Source organism: Microchirus variegatus (assembly GCF_963457635.1).
Source record: "Microchirus variegatus genome assembly, chromosome: 7".
Classification (NCBI taxonomy): domain Eukaryota; kingdom Metazoa; phylum Chordata; class Actinopteri; order Pleuronectiformes; family Soleidae; genus Microchirus; species Microchirus variegatus.
This window is the reverse complement of record NC_139808.1, coordinates 19,165,892-19,185,196: the sequence shown is the minus strand read 5'-3', so window position 1 is coordinate 19,185,196 and position 19,305 is coordinate 19,165,892. Positions and strand designations below refer to the sequence as shown.

The 19,305-nt window shown below is 39.4% G+C and overlaps 1 protein-coding gene across 1 annotated transcript; it reads left to right on the top strand.

Annotated features, from left to right (window-relative positions):
* Positions 1-335: 335 nt before the first annotated feature.
* vstm2lb (V-set and transmembrane domain containing 2 like b) lies at positions 336-18,664 on the top strand (the record flags this gene model as incomplete). Its single annotated transcript, XM_083892730.1, has 4 exons — positions 336-450; positions 15,206-15,366; positions 16,609-16,653; positions 18,371-18,664. 4 exons carry the CDS (start codon positions 336-338, stop codon positions 18,662-18,664), a joined length of 615 nt encoding a protein of 204 aa, XP_083748856.1.
* Between the last annotated feature and the right edge of the window lie 641 nt (positions 18,665-19,305).

Here is a 19,305-nt window from a genome sequence, read left to right as displayed (position 1 = left end):
TTTGTTCTTAATGGCAACAACAGATCATACCTTGAAGTTTATACGTTACTAACATCTCTGTGAGATTCCTCCGCCTTTAATTGACTCCCGGTGTAAAAGCCGCCGCACCTGCCTCCTCGCTGCATCTCCCTCCGCGTCATCGCCTCTCTCCCGCAGAGCAGGAGGACGCAGCAGCGTTTTCTCCTCCTCCTCTTCCTCCTTCTTCTCCAGCTTCACATCCAGCTCCAGCTTTATGACTGTGAAGGCTGCTGGTCAGCGGCTGCGGGGATCGTTCACCGATGCTCTCCACCTAAGGTGACAATTTCATACAACTGCAACAAACAGCGGCTGAAGCCATGGGCACCTTTGGAGTGTTGGTGGGGATTTTACAGTATGCGGGACTTTACCTTCAACTTAACGCAGCTGTCAACGTCGGGCACAATAAGGTGGATAATCACGTCAGTGGAAACGGTAAGTTGTTAAGTAGCCGTGATTGTTGTTGTGTTTGGGGGGGAAAACGGATCATAAATAACAGGTTCATTGTGATTGTTTTTATTAATCAGTTTGAATTTATTTCTGTAGGTAATTGTTTTTGTTTATGCATAGATATATACGTATATAGATATCTTCCAAATGAAAGTGTTTCCATCTGAAAGTGTCGTATTATTGTCTAAATTGTCTATAGTTAAGCATCGCATCTACACCTCTAATAATGACAGATCGCTTTTAATAAGTTTAGAGCTGCTACACACACTTTCATATTGAACATTTACACCGCACACCAGTATTGATTATTCATTAGTTTGATTTAGAGCACGGGCAATAATTCAATAACATTATACAGTATTGTGCAAAAGTGTCAGGGCACCACCAGCGTTGTTGTTTGCTCAAACATGTCCCGATTTAATCTGCTGTAACAGCACATATTTGTTGACCTAAAATACTCCAACAAAATGTTTTGTTTTTAATAAGGGTTCCACCAGGGTCATGTTATTATTCAAGCATAAAGGTAGGTCAAACTAATATACTAAACAGAATTTGGCAGCTCCTTTATCCATAGTGAGGATGCCACTTTCACAGTGTGGGGCCATGTACCAATTCATTAGGGCTTTCAAAGTGTCTGGGATCCACTGCAAGTCCTCTGCTTGGTGTCCTCTTAATGAGGACAGCCAGCCCAGCCAGTTTGCATGGGCTTTCATTTTAATGGAGCTCTGACTGTGTATGTGGGGTGGGCGGCCGATTGTACAGTCACACTGCCACAGCAGAAGGTGCTGGTTTAGGCTCCGCAGGAGAAAGCACGATAGTGAAAGGATGGTTTTAACAACAAAAAACAAGCAAACAAAAAAACACTCAGTTGTTTCCTCTGGTGATCCAGTGATCTCTGATGTAGGTGCCATGATCTGCTGATGGGGAAAAAAAACATTTGCCTCTCTCAAAATAATGATAAACTCCTTCTCAGGACATACAATTTGACTTTATGAACTTTCTTTAAGCTTTGCTAGAAAGGTTATCCAGTTAATACTCTCATTTCTCACTCGCTGTTTTCGATTCATTATGGCGAAACCACCAAGGCTCTTGCTCATGTTTGTAAGGCAGCTCACATGGATAAACCAGCCAGAATGTGCAGAGTGCAGTTTGGAAGTGAAAATAATAATAACATCCTTTCTGGTATGTGATGGCCACCGTATCTCCATGATGTGCTTGGGAAAGAGAGGGGTGAGCACAGTCTTCTGGTTTGTTACAGTCTCACCGTTAGATTTCACTAAATATTACACACTGGATAGAGATTTTTGTCTGGTCACATCATGCTAAACAGAAAAACTGTCCCATCTCATGAAAGCACACAATGGGCAACGTGCACTTACATTTATGAGGTACACCTGTTCAGCTGCGAGGTAATGCCAAATCTTATGGCTGCTTTTAGACATGGTGCGTAGGTTCAAATCAAGCATCAGAATGGTAAAGAAATGTGTCTTTGAATGTGGTATGATCCTTGGTGTCCACTCATCCCAGTGAAATGTAGTTTGATGAGTGTCGTTCAACAGAACATAATGTCTTCGTTCATCCCTGAGGAGTCCAGCTGGAGTGTAGTGTGCATTCCTAAAATTGCCTCTGAGCTTGGACACGTTGCCAACACCACATGTCACCTTGTGTCCGCACTCACCGCGAGGAAACACAAAAATGGCCTCTGAATGTTGTTTCCCCAAGGGCTATGAAAAATTCAATCTGCAGACGCAGAGTGTTGGCTGCTCGTGTTAATAACTGTTGCCACTGTTATTTCTTTCTTTTACCCTGCACTTTAAAAGGAGGTGGAAGGTCCCCAAAAATTATTTTTTTCTATGAGGAGAAGTGTGTTTGTTTGCCTGGTTCTGAAATAAAATGGTTAGGGTTATTAAACTTCTGGGAAAATTCTGGGACTGCATATTTTGTTTGTGGATATTTTATTACTCGTACTGTATGGAAACCTTTGACATAATGAGACAATATGATAGTAATATTCACACTTATAACATTTGAATCATCTATGCGACGATCAGATGATCAAGATAGATAGACTCATTTTCACTGCGAGAGCTTATCTGCCATATCTGAATTTCCCCAATGAGGTTTCAATAAAGATACATCAAATCTTATCTGTCTCAAGCTTCAATTCTGAGTGGTCTCACAAATCAGACATTGCAGAAATAAATGTGTGAGAGTGAATGTAAAACGTCAAATTGGGTTCGTAATGAATAGAATTTGAATTAGATTTGTAGCTGTAACCTCAAATAACACATGTAGGAACACTTTAAACAGGTATTTTAAGTACAGTAAAATCAGTATTTAATATAAATCTGCTTAAGTGTTGTAACCACTGAACACACCAAAACCTCTTCTTGTTGATTATGTATTTATTTGTTTATGCAGTTCTGAAGTTTATTCTAGATCAAGATAAATATCTGTAATTCTTTTTATCCAGGCTCTTGTTGTTTCACTCACTCTTCCCTTGGGGCTTTTCCTGATTTTAAAGCCATTCATCAAATTAGTGAAATACCTCTGCCCACAGGGATTCTGTTCACAGTCTATTTAAATGTACCACAGTGCAAGTTAAGATGTTAAGCCCGATTTTTATGTCTTCATATTTTCTGGAGCTGATTTCGATCTCTGCAATTCCCTACAGGTGTGTCTCTTAAAGGTAGTGAGCTAATGAGCCTGCTTTTAGCGGCCGTGTCCTGAAGATGACGCACACTCTCAGATGAAAAAAAAGTTTGTACTTAACCCTCAGAACACAGAGCTTTTCGGCTGTTTTTTCCATGACTATTTTAAAACGCATATACATACAGAGGGTAAGAATGTGCAATATAGAGTGTCTCATATCCTTTTTTTCAGCACATTGGCAATCAAAAAAATAATAATGTTCACCAACTATATAAACACATACACACACAAATACTCAAAATGTCAAAAAATCAGATTGAATTTGTGAAATTTGGGAATACGTCACAGTTCAAAGCTTGTTTTTATGAACAAAAACAAAAGAATTTAGTGACTTCTGCACAATTATTGCTACTTTATATCGCTGATAAAATACGATATAAAATGAAATGAAACTTTGACTCAACAACACGTAAGAAGACGATGAAAAAACATATTTTATTCAAGCTTGAACATGTGACCTATAAACACACACCTCCAGGATGTTTCAGATCTGTGCTGCATGAGCACTAAGGGTTAACTTTGTGAAGGATTTCAACATTTCTTCCACCAGGATGACTGTGTGTGCCTTTCTCAGTAATACATCTACAGGACGTGGAGTAGATAAAAATGAGAACCATAACTTATTTTAAAAATGTAGACAAACACACAACTTATTTTTTGTCACAGATATTCTGGACATTTTCTGATTATTTACGACACTGCCTGCGCCGAAACAGAGAGATATTAAACAGAGTTATACTTTCTTCCACATTAAAAAAACTATACTATTGCACTGAGGTGACTTTTGGAGCAAAATGTGTCCATAAAAACACACAATTAACTTGTGTGAGAGTGACATTTGTGTAAAAACTATAGTGCCTGGCTCCTTTAGGTATTTCTGAAGGGAACCACTGTTTGTTTTTTTGTCATTGGGAACAATTAAAATAAAGGGATATAATGACAGGAAGCTGACAGACAAACGTCGTCCTTTAATGCTTTGACAAAGAAAACTGTAAGAGGTGTTGGTGACGGCTGATCCTTCAGACACTCTCACACACACACACATTGATGTGGATGTCACTTGCAGACCTTCCTTATAAGACATTTTATAATTTAGTCATTCTTGAGCAACTCAAGTCCTCTAGATCGATGGATTGACCTTGCTTTGGCACTCAGGCTGAATATCCGTCTCATTTTGCCAGGTACTTGAAAATACTTGAGCACTTCTCTTCTGGGGACTGATATTTTATGTCCTTCCACCACGTTGCTTTCTTTGATCATTTTCTTCCCTTTTCATTTTTAATGAGTCTTTTCTGGCTGTGAGCTCTGTGTTCTCATGGCCTCGCATCCACTGCTGCTTCTCTGAGAAATATAGTGAAAAATGACAAGGAAGCCAGCGTTAAAAATGAATGTACTGTACTCACATCTTCAAACGAGGGTGTCTGAGGAGAGGCAACGCTTACAGTGCATGCTTTCATGAAAACCTATAGGAAGAAAAGGCCAAGCCAAGCAAAAAGTATTCTCAGCCAGAAACACTGTATAGCATACAAAATGAAACAAACCATGAGAACTCGAGATTTGCCTCAAAGTCCACATTCACCACAGAAGCACATGGTTGTTTATTCTTTTCTCTGTGAAGGTTCAGCTTTTGTGTTGATTTAGTATTCGACCAACGTTGTGCTATTGATTTCTGGTGACGCCGCTGTGATTAAAGTCAGGTAACAGTCAAGTGTTTGCTGAGCAGACTTGTCAGAGCCTGATGTTGACAAAGGACTCAGAGACAGTGTGACAGTCAACAAGATGTGTTTCACACAGACCGGTCCAACATTGTTCACAATGTCAATTATTTACGTCAATGTAAACATTGATTTTCAATAATTTCTCATTGTGATACACAAATATTACATGTCATATCTCCTAAATCTGTACTGCAGTGCATTTTTGTCATTCAACTGACAACTTGCAACAGTTAGAATAAGAAACAAGTTTATTCTTTCTTAATTCAAAATGAACAAAAAAAACAAAAAAACGATGTCCTTGCACACTCATCACCATTGTTCTGCTGCTTTGCTTTAAGCAAGAACAAACGAGGATTTTAATATCCACAAGGTTTCAGCTCAGCTCATATTTCTTCTTTATTAGCAGTAAATTGTACTCACCCTCTGTTCTCTGTAGCTTTTACGGCCACAAATTTCCTCCACTATGTCAAATGTAGACTATTCTCAGTGTCTTTATTTTTCCCCCCTGTCAGTATGGAGCCATATGTACTGCAGTAGTCTGTAATTAATTCTAATTAGCCAGAGTAAGCTTAAAGTGCTGTCAGCAAGGTTGCCATTTCACTAACTTTTGGCTAACTCCCTGTCAATTGCTGCCATTATCATTGCAACTTCCCATCCCACACATTTGCTGGGAGACACCAGAATTTGTCAAAAAAGAAAAAAAAAAGATGACCCATTCCCCCCCGAAAACTGATCATATTCACATGTAGTGTACACCAATTACAGCCACATCCGCAGCATACGACGAGAATAAATCATAATATTACAAAAGAAAAAAAAAAGTGATTTTCAAGCAAAATCTCAGCTAATCGGCTGCAACGAGATGAGGAATGTGGAGCATCTTTGGTTTGGCACATCAGCACCATAGTGGCATCAGTATCAGGGTTTGAAAAGAGTGTTTAAGAAAAAAATAACTCTTCTAAAGAAAGAATCACACAAGACGTGGAGAAAATTCTCTCTTTTGTGGAGGGAGAAATGGATGGTTGTGGTGTGCTCTGTGTGCTCTGCATATAGAGGTTTCACTAGAAACAAAGTTGATGGAATTAACCATCACGTGGAAGTAGAAAACAAGGAGGAAACTAAATATTATGACTTGAGTCTTGTAATATGATGACTTTTCCTTGTAATATTTCTTCCTGTCTTTTACGATGTCCTCTTCATGGACACATCCAGTCTTTCTCTTTTTAGGCTTTTGTCATCTAGTTTAGCCTTATTGGCCCCAGCCCCCTTTCTTCCATGTTGGTCACGATGATTGGTCGAGTAAGGTGGAGATACCGCTGTCATGTTAGTTGTATAAATGTATTACTGTATAATATGACACAGTGACCATCATGGCAGAAACATATCATGTAGTCTGCCACTGGCATACATGATGTGTTCAAAGAGGAATTTAATGAATGTGTAAAAAAACTGCTAATGAATTATCACCTTTTTTACATTATATTTATATTTTGTTGAAATGTATATTACATTTTTCTGTCTTCCTCTCTGTCTCTGGTGGAAAATAGTTTTTCTTCAGTCCTTTCATCTTTAATTTGTGCTTACTGTGCTGACATTTACTGCATGATGTGCCTCTCAATGCTGACAACGACGCCTTGTGTGTTCATTATCAATTTGCGACAGAATAATGTTCTGTATTACTTCTTCGCACATGCATTTCCAACCCAGAGAGTTCAGTCTCTCACAGTCACAGCACAGTGCTGTTTGTTGAATACAAACCACAGGGCCCTGCACACGGTGAAACACATGCGGCGTAATTCTTCCAGGACAGCGAACACCTGCTGTAGTGCCAGTGGGCAAGGCTCCAGGAGATGAAGTGAGCCACTCAGGGAGTGTTGGATTCATCACTTGATGTCAGACAGAGCCAGCAGACTCACAATGCCCACACTGCGAGAGAGGCACACAGAGGAGGAGGAAGCAAAGAGGGGAAGTGAATGAAGGCGCTGAGTTAGGTGAGAGTACAGAAGAGGCTCGAGTGGAAAAGTGAGGTACAAGAACTAATAGGTTGAAAGTAACAATGAAATTGCAATTGAGAGCAGAGACGAGCTAAAATGCGGAGGAGATTTGTTACTGAGCTGGCGAGAGAGACGGGGATTAAGAAAGAGCAAAGAAAGAAAGGGAAGATGTGGAAAATCTTGAGTTGGCAGAATCTGAGTCTTATTGGCTGAGTGTGGAAATGGGAAAGTGCTGGAATTACCTTGCAGCGATGAAGCTCGTCCTGCTGTAGCTCTGCACTCCCGAGTGTATTTCTGGACTCCCTGTACAACTGTCTCCTTGACTTGACTTTGGCTTCACACACTGTGGTTTCAAATGGCTGTAGAGACACAGCCTCAGCTTCATTAATTCTTCACCACTTTTCCTTCATACTTCCTCCGTGCACACTTCACATGACTCATATCTGTCCTAAAGGACACCAGAAAACCTTCCAATATATCTGGTACAGTTCCGTCCAGGGCGGGGCTGAGGCTGTTTGTCATGTTTAGCACTGCTGATGATGAACTGCGACTTTAATGACCTTCATTTGGAATGGCCTGATACAACTTGTTTGTTTCTGATATGATACAACTATCGAAAACTTGAATTTCTATATATTCAAATTATGACTCCTATGCGTGCACATCATTTTCGCTTGTGGACAAAATCTGTTTTTTGCAATTTTTTTAGTGAATCAGTAAAGTAGATCACCTAATCATTGTTATTACTCTGACTTTGTTGCCATGTGCCTCTCCTCCCCTTTTTTTGTGTGCAGACTCAGTCTTTTCAAAGTGACAGATGCTGCGCTCTGTGTTCTGCCTCTGGCGTTTGCTCATGTATCTGATGGACAAAAAAAAAAGTGCCAACACCTGCATCAAATGCTGAGGAAACTGAAATGATTACCCGCTCAGTTGTTTTGCAGTTTTTCTGTTCAAATTACACAATATTACAAGACAGAGTAAGTTTGCTGTCACCTCCTCTGCTTTTCATCAGACATCACTTTTGAATAATAAACTGTAAAGTGGAAGAAGATGATTTAATCACGTGATTTTCATCTTTTTCTGTCATAAAGTATTGCCTTTGCTTTAACAGTCCAGAAATTCTGTGTCAAACACAAACACTGTCCATCTGTCAAAAAAAGAAGCTTCTCTTTGCTTGTTTTTAAATAGCGTTTGAAGCCGTAACTTTACAGTTGCATTTATCACGCCTTTACTTTGAAATGAATAAGTTTTGCTGTTTTTATAATCTCCTAGATATATGCTCTGCGCAGATTGCTTTGCTTTGTTCTGCTGCCCTGCTGATGTTCCTGCTATCAGGAAAGTCATACATCATCAGATGAAAATGAATAATCACGCCAGCTGTGATTACAATCTTCACTGGCGTTGAACAAATACATCGCGCCACAGGAAATTCGTCCCGCTGAGCAACACAATCACAAAGAATTAGCGCAGGAACATTTTGTGTTTATGTCTTCATTTGCTTTTCGCAGAGCTGCACAAGGAAATAAATGACTTATTTTCCGGTGCAGGAAGTTATCAGTGTTTCTCTTTTCCACAGTCAAGTGACAATTTGAGTTTAAAATGACACAGTCATATCTGTATTTCACACAGAGGATGACTCAAACAAGACCTGCACATAATTGAACATAATATTACGAAATTATTAGAAAATTGAGTCACGTTTGTGCTGCTTAATAAATGTATAGCATTTTATTTGTATGTTTAAATTATGTAATAATGACAAATAAAATATGAAATAATGTATTCATCTTGAATTGCGTTTAATAAGGTGCATTATTTACTCGTCGAGTCATTCAAACGGAATTATTGTAGTTTTAATACCTCTTTGATAGAAACTAACTATAAGGGCTATTGTCTACTCATAAGGACAACATAATGATGGGTGATGATTTGTATATTCTTGTTCTAAAATGACAGGAAACCTGATGATTGCCTTTGTTAATTAGCAGATTTTTTGTTTCTGTCATGGGGCACTTTGTGTTTGATTTAGTTGAGGTAAAATACATTTGTTGGTTAGCTGCTTGGTGGACAAGAAACTGGTGGAGGGGAAAACAAATGCAGCATTGTCTGTAAACTTTGGTTTGATTTGGAAAAACTATTTATCCACCTGAAAAAGGAAGAATTTGCTAAGATGCCAAGAGTGTTTCACTCGGGTTGTTACACAGATGCCTGGAAGGAAATGCTAGTTTTGCTCATGCAACATTCTCTTTACAATGCATAGTGCATAATTGAAAATAATAATTTCTCAGATGCAACAAAATGTGGAGATGGGTGATTATACATCCATAATAACAGGATATGATTATTTGAATAAACATTGCCTGATGATTATTAAGTCGTTAGAGGCTGCAGCTCGACTGCAGAAGCATTAGTTTTGTTTGAGTGGACGGAACATTTCAGTTGCATTTGTAGGTGAAAACGTAGACGTGTGTATGTATACAATACAAACCATCATGGAATCGAATCGTTGACATGATTATTGTGACCAAATTGAATAGTGAGACTCGTGAGGATGCACAGCCCTCTCTGTGCAGCTACATAAAGGTCCTCAGTATGTCAATACAGTGTGATATTGTGATATGTTGCGCGACAGTCTCGATTGAAAGTATGACATTTTTTTGCATGCATTTTTTTTTTACTTTTCTTGACATTTCTGTCCATTAGATGGTGCCAAGTGGTCACTCTCAGTAGAGCTGTTGTGTGAGTATCACAATATATGATCTTGCAAATACTTAGAATTTTGCAATATCACAATATTATTGTATTGCGCAGCAGTGGCCCATCCATAGAGGGCACTAGGGCGCCTCCCCACCAATCTCACATGAAGAAGAAGAAGATAGGAATCATCTAAAACAAGGCAATCAGAGATGGCAGACTTTACCCGATTCAAGCAACAAGCCTCTGGTGCCCTCTGCTGGTCATAGTGGCAAATGCAAGTGCGGAAACATAAACGGACAAATGGACGGACAAAGAAACAAACACACAGAGCCGCAAAAAACAATACTTCACTTTCAATAAACGAGCAACACATTACAGTGTGTAATCTGCATTCAAATGTAGCTTAAAAACATTCTCTCACTCGTTCACAGCGAGTGCCGTTCAAGAGACGTATTTCTTGTTCCTTTGGGGCGCAGCGCACAAATCTTTACCATAGACTCACACAGGAACCCTCTTCCAATACAAAAGATAGGAAAACTCTGGGGCGCAAAATTAAACCAAAAAGTGCTCGCAGCCGAGCTCTCTCTTTCTCTCTCTCTGTCTCTCCGCTCCAAACTGAGCAACACATCTGATCTTTCATCGCTCGTGTTAGCTGTTTTTTTTTTATTCGTGTAGTGCTTTTTTCTCTCTCTTTTCATTAAAATACACCTCCCCAAGATATTTTATCACCTTCCGCCACTGGTATTGTGACTAAAATATCATGATAATATCATATTGTGGTGTCTGGTCCACAGGCCACAGTTTGGAGTGTGGATACATTCCAAAATTTTAACTACTGGAAATGATTGTGATGGTGTTCAAAAGCTTGTTCTGATTTTTGGAGAGGAGCTCTTACTACTAAGAGAGCAAGACAAGAATATTTTCCAGTTTGGTGATCAATAAAATCTGTGTGTCTGTCGAGAATGATGTTTTCATTGTCAAAAGTGAACTTTCGACATCAGCCATCGTCTGCTGTGTTCCCTGAACACCAACCTTCATCTCACTGTCAGTCTCTCTATTGTTACATACAGTGTCGTAGCTTCAGGCCATGTGTGGTACAACGTTTATCTCTCATGACCCATTTGTAGCTGACAGGTCTGAGAATAGTGCGCTTTCTGTCCTTGTGTCGGTGTAAGACTGTGAAGGTGCAAGGACAACAGAAGTCGACTGAATCTGACTCCATATGCATCCTCATCTCATGTCATGTTTCATGAGAATGTGAATAAAAGATAAGCCGGAAAAGGAAGGTTAAAGGTGTTATTCTCAAGTGGCCATTATGTGCTGGGAGTTTTTATTTGTTGTAGTCTGCCTGTTGAAATGAAACGGACCATCATGTTGCTGCGACAAATGCTTACACAATGCATAATCATAAAAGCCTTTTACGCATTTGCTATAAATCCTAAATATGGAGGGATTAAGTTGGTTCATCCACAGCTTGTTTATGTCCCAGCTGAAGAATTACACTTGTACACATTTAAATGCTTTGGTTGTGTTTCAGCAGGTGACTCACTCGGTGGCTCGTTGGGGATGTGGGTTGTGTCTTAAGCTCAGTTTCTGAAAGCATGTGCACTGGGCGGAAATGAGCTGAAGTTCAAGCTTTGAACATTGAACATTTTGCTGGTGTTCTAAAAATGTAAGGAATTTTTCAAAAGGTAGTTTTGCATAATTAGTTATTATTAATTATTTGCATAATATTATTATTAAGTACGCTTGTTATACTGTAATAACACTTTACTTTGAAGATTTCCTCGTAATAAGCAGTAATTAACAAATAATAAGCCACTTATAAGATGCTTATAAACATAAAAGTGTCATGTCAATGTTAATAAAGGCATAATTAATGAATTTTTCTTTTTTGTTTTTTCAATAATTAGACTTGGGTTAGGGGTAAAGATGAATTATATTGTAGGAAGGTATAAATATTAATGAGATTTATACAAGGCGTATAATATACATATAATGTTTCACTGCTTTTAGATTCGATTTTGTAAGAACTTATTTGTGGACCCCAGGAAGAGAAGCTTGTCTTGACAGCTAGAGGGGATCCTTTTAAATAAACAATAAATACATATATATAAATGTATAGACATTAATAAGGATTTATTAGGTATTCAAAATATTGCTTACTTACTAGGGCCTTGACAAGTCTTAAAAAAAACAATAATACATTTGTTAATTATGATTTAATTCAGTGTTTTTCAACCAGTGTGTGTGCCATGAGAGATCGTCAGGTGTGCTGTAGGAAATTATCCAATTTCATCTAATTGGTCTAAAAACATTTTTTTGAAAACAAATAATTAATTATCTGCAAATAATATGGATATAAATATTCAAGACACTTTGATAAGAATGACTAAATTGTTAATACAAGCTACAGAGTATAATTTTTTAAACATTTTTGTTTGGTGGTGTGCCTCGTGATTTTTCAATGAAAAAAATGTACCTTGGCTCAAAAAAGGTTGAAAAACACTGCTTTAATTAACATTAGCATCTTACAGTGGTATGCAACATTTTGGGCACCCCTGTAAATTTTCATGATTTTCCTTTACAAATCATTGGTTGTTTGAATAAGAAATTTCAGTTAACTATATCATATAGGAGACAAGCACAGTGATATTTGAGAAGTGAAAGGTTATATGATTTACAGAAAGTGTGCAAGAATTATCTAAACAAAATTAGGCATGTGTATAAGTTTAGAAAAAAAAATGTTGTGCATCCTACTTTTGCAGAAATAACAGCCTCTAAATGCTTCCTATAACAATTAGAGTCTGGATTCTGGCTGAAGGTATTTTGGACCATTCTTCTTTACAAAACATCTCAGTTCGGTCAGGGTTGGTGGTTTCCGAGCATGGACAGTCTGCTTTAAATCACACCACATATTTTCAATAATATTTCAGGTCTGGGGACTGAGATGGTCATTCCAGAACGTTGTATTTGTTCCTCTGCATGAATGCCTTAGTAGATTTTGAGCAGTGTTTAGGGTTGTTGTCTTGTTGAAAGATCCAGCCCCGGCACAACTTCAACTTTGTCGCTGATTCCTGGACATTGTTCTCCAGAATCTGCTGATATTGAGTGGAATCCATGCGACCCTCAACTTTAACAATACCACTATGGCTTACAGGTTAAAGGAAAGTGATTCCAAAAGGATTGTTAATCATTGTTTATTTAGTCATGAATTTCCGGCTCTCCCCTGACCCTTTCTCATGACTGTTTCTTCCTCCTCCTTACTCTCACCTCACCTACCCTCTTTTATTTCCATCTTTCCTCTTCCTCCCGCTCCTCTTGGCTCCCCTATACTGCTCCATCCCTCCAGTACGTTTTGTCCTGACAAATGAGGCCACTGCCTGGCCACAGGCACAGGTGTATGAAGGGCACGTATCATGTGGGCCCAGTCAGTCAAACGACACCAAAGCCCTCTCTATCGCTCCTCTAGTCTTTCTATCTTCCTGTTCATGCCGGGGATCAGTTTTGCACTGTGCCAAGCAAATGTCATATCCAGACACGGTGACTAACTTTTCTCATTGCTCACCTGCTCTAAGGATTCTCAGAAATCTCAGGCGATAGTCATGGCCAGAGGCTTTATGCTGCCAGCCTTTCTGTATGATAGACTCTGATGATTCTGTTATCTCAGGAGAATAACTGTTGCACCTACGCTCACCAGGTGGCCAGAAGCAAAAACAAAATGAGTTATAGTGATACTATAATAAAAGCAGATTCATACACAATGCTGCATTTATGAGCTGTGCCACTGTCTTTCAAAGGTCCAGTGTGTAAGAACTTGTGACAGCTAATGGTGAGACTGCAGATTGTAGCAAATGGAGAAATCCTCTGCTCACCGTTCCCTTTCCCAAGCATGTCAGAGAACTGAGATGGCCTCTGCTAACAAAAAGGATGTCATTCTTTTTCCTTTGTGTATTATGAGTTAGGCAAATGCAGAGTCTGGCTTCTCTGTCCAATTAAACTGCCATGGCCTTCGCAAAAGCAAGGCCCCTGCATGTACATAAACAAGGTTTAATCTAAAACTATGAAATCCAAAGATTATTGTTTTGTGTTATGATACGACTTCTGGCAAACATTCTGATTTACTTTCTGCCAATAAACCTCCTGTAAATGTTAAACACTGACTGGACCTTTAACCACTGAGTTTTTGCTTTCACGACATTAAAACATCAATCTGTTTCAGCAGGGTTAGCCCTAACCCTAACCCTGAGTTTAACAGATGTTTGATTGGTGTTTCATTGGTGCACTTGTTGAAAGTCCATAAAACTCTTTTTATTCATGACTATTTTTTTTAGAACAACATGGACATCTTGTTTAGTTTAATCAAGTTTTACTTTGATCCGGGTTTAAGACACTGGGAGATAGTCCTGTCTTTAAGTCACATAGATGGTATTATCATTAGTTTGTCGACTTAACGCAGGCACCTGAGGACTTTGCGGTTGTTCAGAAGGAAAGCCCATTCAGATCTGCTAGACATAGCGATCTTTCTCCAGGATCAGTTGGACAGATATGGCATGCTCCATGGATACAAGATGATGCATTTGAAATGCATTCGGGCTGGCTATGTGGTAACTCAACAGACGATCAGGAGACTGCTGAAAATATTGGATGCACACGGAATTGCCTTCGGCGGCGTGTGTACCATAGCGAGAGTTCTTGATAATTCTGAAAAAAATTACTCAGAAAAACAGGGGAAAAAATTTGCACGAAAAACAGAATTTTTTTTACTTACAATTAATTGATAATGACCTAAAGTGTTTGTGCTGTGCTTATGTTTTCTTATTCCAGTAATGTACTTAATTAAAGCAAGCAGTAAGAACATGAGTATATAATATTGACTTTATTATGATTAGAGTGTTCAATATTTTATGAATACTGCAGAGCACAACAATAAGCTGACTATAATGGTGTTACATTTCATGGTACATTTAATTAAAAGTGTCAGCCTTTGATAACATTTCAATTTGTGTAATTTCTTACTGGTAACTGATTTCACTGTCATGCTTGGTAATTTCAGCTTTTTGATATATTGATTTTATATTTATGAAACCATCAAGTCATGATTTGTAGAAGTGGATTAAGAATGAATTCCTGCAGTAGGGTTTCTGGAAGCTGAATGCATGCAAACTAATAGTATTTTGCTCAGCTGCTGTCTCCAGCTTTAGCTGAGCCTCCGCAGACTCAGATGTTTTGTGTTAACGTGATGCAATGATGAGTTCTGAAGACTGGTTTGGAGAACATGCAGGTGCTGTGGTTCTAAGAGGCTCTGTTTGGTTCTCTGTCCTAGTTTGGTCCTAAGAAAACCATAAAATGAAGCAGAAACTGTGGTTTCTTGCCTTGCTTATTGGAAAATTATGATTTTACAAAGTGATTGGAACAACACTTCCACAAATATTATACCGGTTTGATAAGGTGATAAAGTCTTGAATTATATCATGCAGTTTTTCAGTTACTGGTGTGAAATGCACCAGTGAAATGTTGTGTGAGCACTCTGAGGATTTGTGTTAGTGTCATTTTGGGGATGTCTTAAGTCCATCATTCACTGCAATGTCCCTTTTTTTTCCCTCCCCCGTCTTGCAGCTCTTTTCACAGAGGTGCCACACGACATCACAAAACAGAGCGGTGAAGATGTAGAGATGGCGTGTTCCTTCCGAGGGGCGGGCTCTCCCACCCACGCCCTGGAGATCCAGTGGTGGTACATCAAGGACTGGAGAGTGAAGTCAGCGCAGATCACTAATTATGTAAGCCACATTCTAAAACTGAAGATTTATCTTTGTCTCTTGGCATTTATATATAAACATAATCCACATTACTGTAGTTTTAACTGTTTATCCCCTTTTATTTTTTAGTATTAATACAAGTTTACTTTACCTCCTAATGATGTTGAGGGTGGCATCTAAAGAATTTCTGTTTTGAAAAATACAAAAAAGTACATTTGTGAATCCAAAACAAAAAGCAAAGAAAAGAGATGAACTTTCTCTCTTATCTTTTCTTTGAGTGTATACAGCTCCACACGACTCACTCTGTTTCTCAGTATATTGGTGTGCAGATATTGTGTCGATCTGCAACATTCCTGTGTGGCACACAATACGTCATTTATTTAATGTTAAGACAAATGAAGGCAACAACAACAATGGGCTAGTAAAGGGAGAGACAGCTGTAAACAGGTTGGAGTATGAGTGCAAACACATAGAAGCGCCCAATTAAAGTTTCTGAAGTGGAACTTCAGCAGTTTGACAAGATAAACCCCCTGTGCTTCTGCTGTACACAAACAAACTCAGTTGGGTCTGATAGTATTGCTTTATAAAGCCTGTTTTCAGAAGAAGGATGGAGCATACAACTAATGTTATATTGTTTCTGTTCATAAAGACCAAACAGAGGCAGAATATTATCATCAACAACAAAAATTTCAATTTCCTGCAGCTTTAAGGTTTCTTGTTTTTCTTTCAGTTGTCTCATACTTGGACACTGACACTCACTGTGTACCCGGCAGAGAGAGAGAGAGAGAGAGAGAGAGAGAGAGAGAGAGAGAGAGAGAGAGAGAGAGAGAGAATACAACATTAGCTGTGGCAGAAAACAACTTGCACTGAAACGTAAGGGATAATTGCTGATTAGCATTTTCCAGCAATGGGGGAACAGGTTGACTCTCTCCCATCGTGGGAGAACTCTGGCTCCCCTGTTGTGCCTCAAGACACTATAATTGGCACTGAGAGAGAAATAGATTCTCAAAATCTCCATCTGCTCCATGCATTATTCATACCTACTGTATGCCCAAAAGAATACCTCTGTGCCTCCGCATACACATTCACAGACATGGTGCAGCTCGGAGCGTACTAGCTCATACACACGTTTGAACTTAATGCATATATATATATATATATATAGCTCAGGTACCAGAGAAAATGATACGTATGCAATCCAAAAAAATGCAGAAAACAAAACAAAAATGTCATGCTGCTAAAATATCTTCTATATTTCTGCAGGTTGTTCCACTGGAGGAGAAGTCCAAAGACGCCACCAAAATTAGCGTAAGTCTGATGTGGTGTCTACTGTCAACTTACACATAAACAAATAAGTGATTTTCATGAATATTAAAGACATCCAGGTATTATCCATTCACATCCATGAATCATTGCAGTTGACATCATACAATCATATGAGGGAAAGCTCACGTTTTTTCAAGTATTGTTGTATGAGGTACTGCCACATCATCAACACTCACTTTGCATAGTGCAATGCTGGACATTCGCTAACAACATGGCTACCAGTAGGACAGGAGGATAAACATAAACATTTAGCCATGTAGACTACAGTTATAAACTGTAGTCTATAACTTGTTAACTAATCTACACTCTTAGGAATGGGGTTTCCAAAATTGTCCTTCTACAAGGGCTGAGGTTCTACCTGGACACTACTGGTTCCAGTAAGAACCATTTTGATGGTTCTCCTATGAGGACAAGCCGAAGTACCTTATATGGTTCTACTTAGCACTTTTATTTATAAGAGTGTAACAATCAATGCAAAGAACGTCTATCTGTTTGTCTGTTAATCACATAACTGTCCAATGGGTCGCTTGACGGGCTTTACACTTGGCTCACTAAAGACACCAGTGTGTGCAGTGCCGACTTTGGCAATAGATATGCAACAATAAATGCAACAGCTAATCACTAAGGCTGGCTTTACACGACAATGATCTGAAGACAAACCGCAAAAGTGGGCGTTGCACACAGTGACGCAAAAGTGTGTGAAATTTGATGTAGTATGCATGCCATGTGAAGCAGTGTCATACAACAACACCAGGAGCACGCGCATGCGCTGAAACGTCCTTCTACTTCTCTCTAGTAGCGCTGAGTAGCCCACAGTCGAAAAACCAAAACATTAACTCGTAATTGCTGAAAAGACTCCTGGATAGGTATCAGAGCAGCTAAGGCAACTTGAATGTCCGACTGATGGATATAATCCGAAATGTTTGTTGTTGTTTGTCTGTACTGCACATGGATCATGCAACATGTACAGGAGCAGCTCAGAGAACACTGCATTTTCATCCCTTTAGACGGGAACGCGACAGCGGAGAGTTTTCCACTCTGGAGGGTGGGTTCATTTTTTTGCGTTTTTAAGCCCCAATAATGCCGTCGCCGTCTAAACGAAAGGCACATCTGATAAAATATTTTGTCGGTTTCACCCGGGAGCGTTGCCGTTTAAAAAGCCAGCCTAAAACAGTTCCAGTTTCATTTATTTCATTCAAGTCACTGACGAATTAGTTCACACAAAGCAAGTGTTTTGTTTTAAGTCACAGTTCACAAAAGCAAGACTGAAGCTCAACAGCAATGTTGTGCTTGTGAAAGTGAGATGGCTGCAAATGGTTTGAGTAGAGCTGAAAACGCCAAAAAGAGCCCAAAAAAGTGTTTTTATACTGCTAACAATAAACTGACAATCTGCACTTTCTGCAAGTGGGTAACAAAGGAGTGCATAATTACCAAGAGTTAAAGCATTTGCAACCCAAATGGCCCAATTCTCTGAAAAATTCACCGCAAACCAATCAGAACGAGAACGTTGTTTTCATGACAAAGAGTATTGTCACCGCTCGGCAGCAGTCCGGGCGATCTGCCGATCTTAATCTGTGTCGTAATTTGCATCCAGATTATCCTCACGCTGACTGTGTGTCATTGCCTCAGAGAAGCACACTTCAAATAACTATAACAATAACCATTTTAAATTTGTGCACACCCTCTTTCTTCCCATCAGGTTGTAAAAGTGGCCGGCAGCAACATCTCCCACAAGCTTCGTCTCTCCAGCGTGAAGCCATCGGACGAGGGCACATATGAATGTCGCGTCATCGACTTCAGCGGCCCTGTGGCACAGGACCACCGGGTCCGTGCCTACCTCCAGGTGGAGCCAGAGAGCAGTCAGGGGCAGGATGACATTAAACTGCAGGAGCCGGGACACAGGTCACACTCCCACCACGGGACAGAGGGCAGGGAATTGAGGAGGAGATCAACTGACAGCACCACTGACTGTAATGAGAGATGTGTATTGTAGAGAGGCCAGCCCATCTGTCTGTCTGTCTGTCTGTCCGCATGGTAAAGGGATGATCATCAGCATACGTCACCATAGACCTGAGCCATTGATCGTAACTGGACCCTCTTGTGTTTAACAGTTATCTGCGCCATTCTTTAAAGCTGTAGTGTGTAAATTTATTAACTTATTCAAACCATTGTCAGATAATTCATGCACTGCTGATTCAGCTGAAAAGCTCCACATGACTCTTTCTGTGTTTCTCAGTATATTGGTGTTTTGTTCCTGTGTCAACATAACATTACCGCCCTGCACAAAGGAAGTGATTTATTTTATTGAAGATTCAACAGCGACACTGAGCTAAGCAAGCTGAATGGCTTTAAACAGGTTGGAATATAACAGAAAACACAAAGAGAAACCCATGAGAAGTTTCAGAGGTAAGAACATAATAGTGAAAAAACACCAGAAGTAGATTCTACTGCTCAAAATACCAGGGCACCTCGCTGTTTCAAGGGATACATACTTCTTGTCCCTGATCCCTGATTTAGGGCGCTTTCACACCTATAGTTCGAATGCTTTGATCCGCACCAGTCAGAAAAATGGTACATGTAGCAAACAGACGTGGGTATGGGCTGCTTTCACATATGCAGAGTTCTAAACGAACC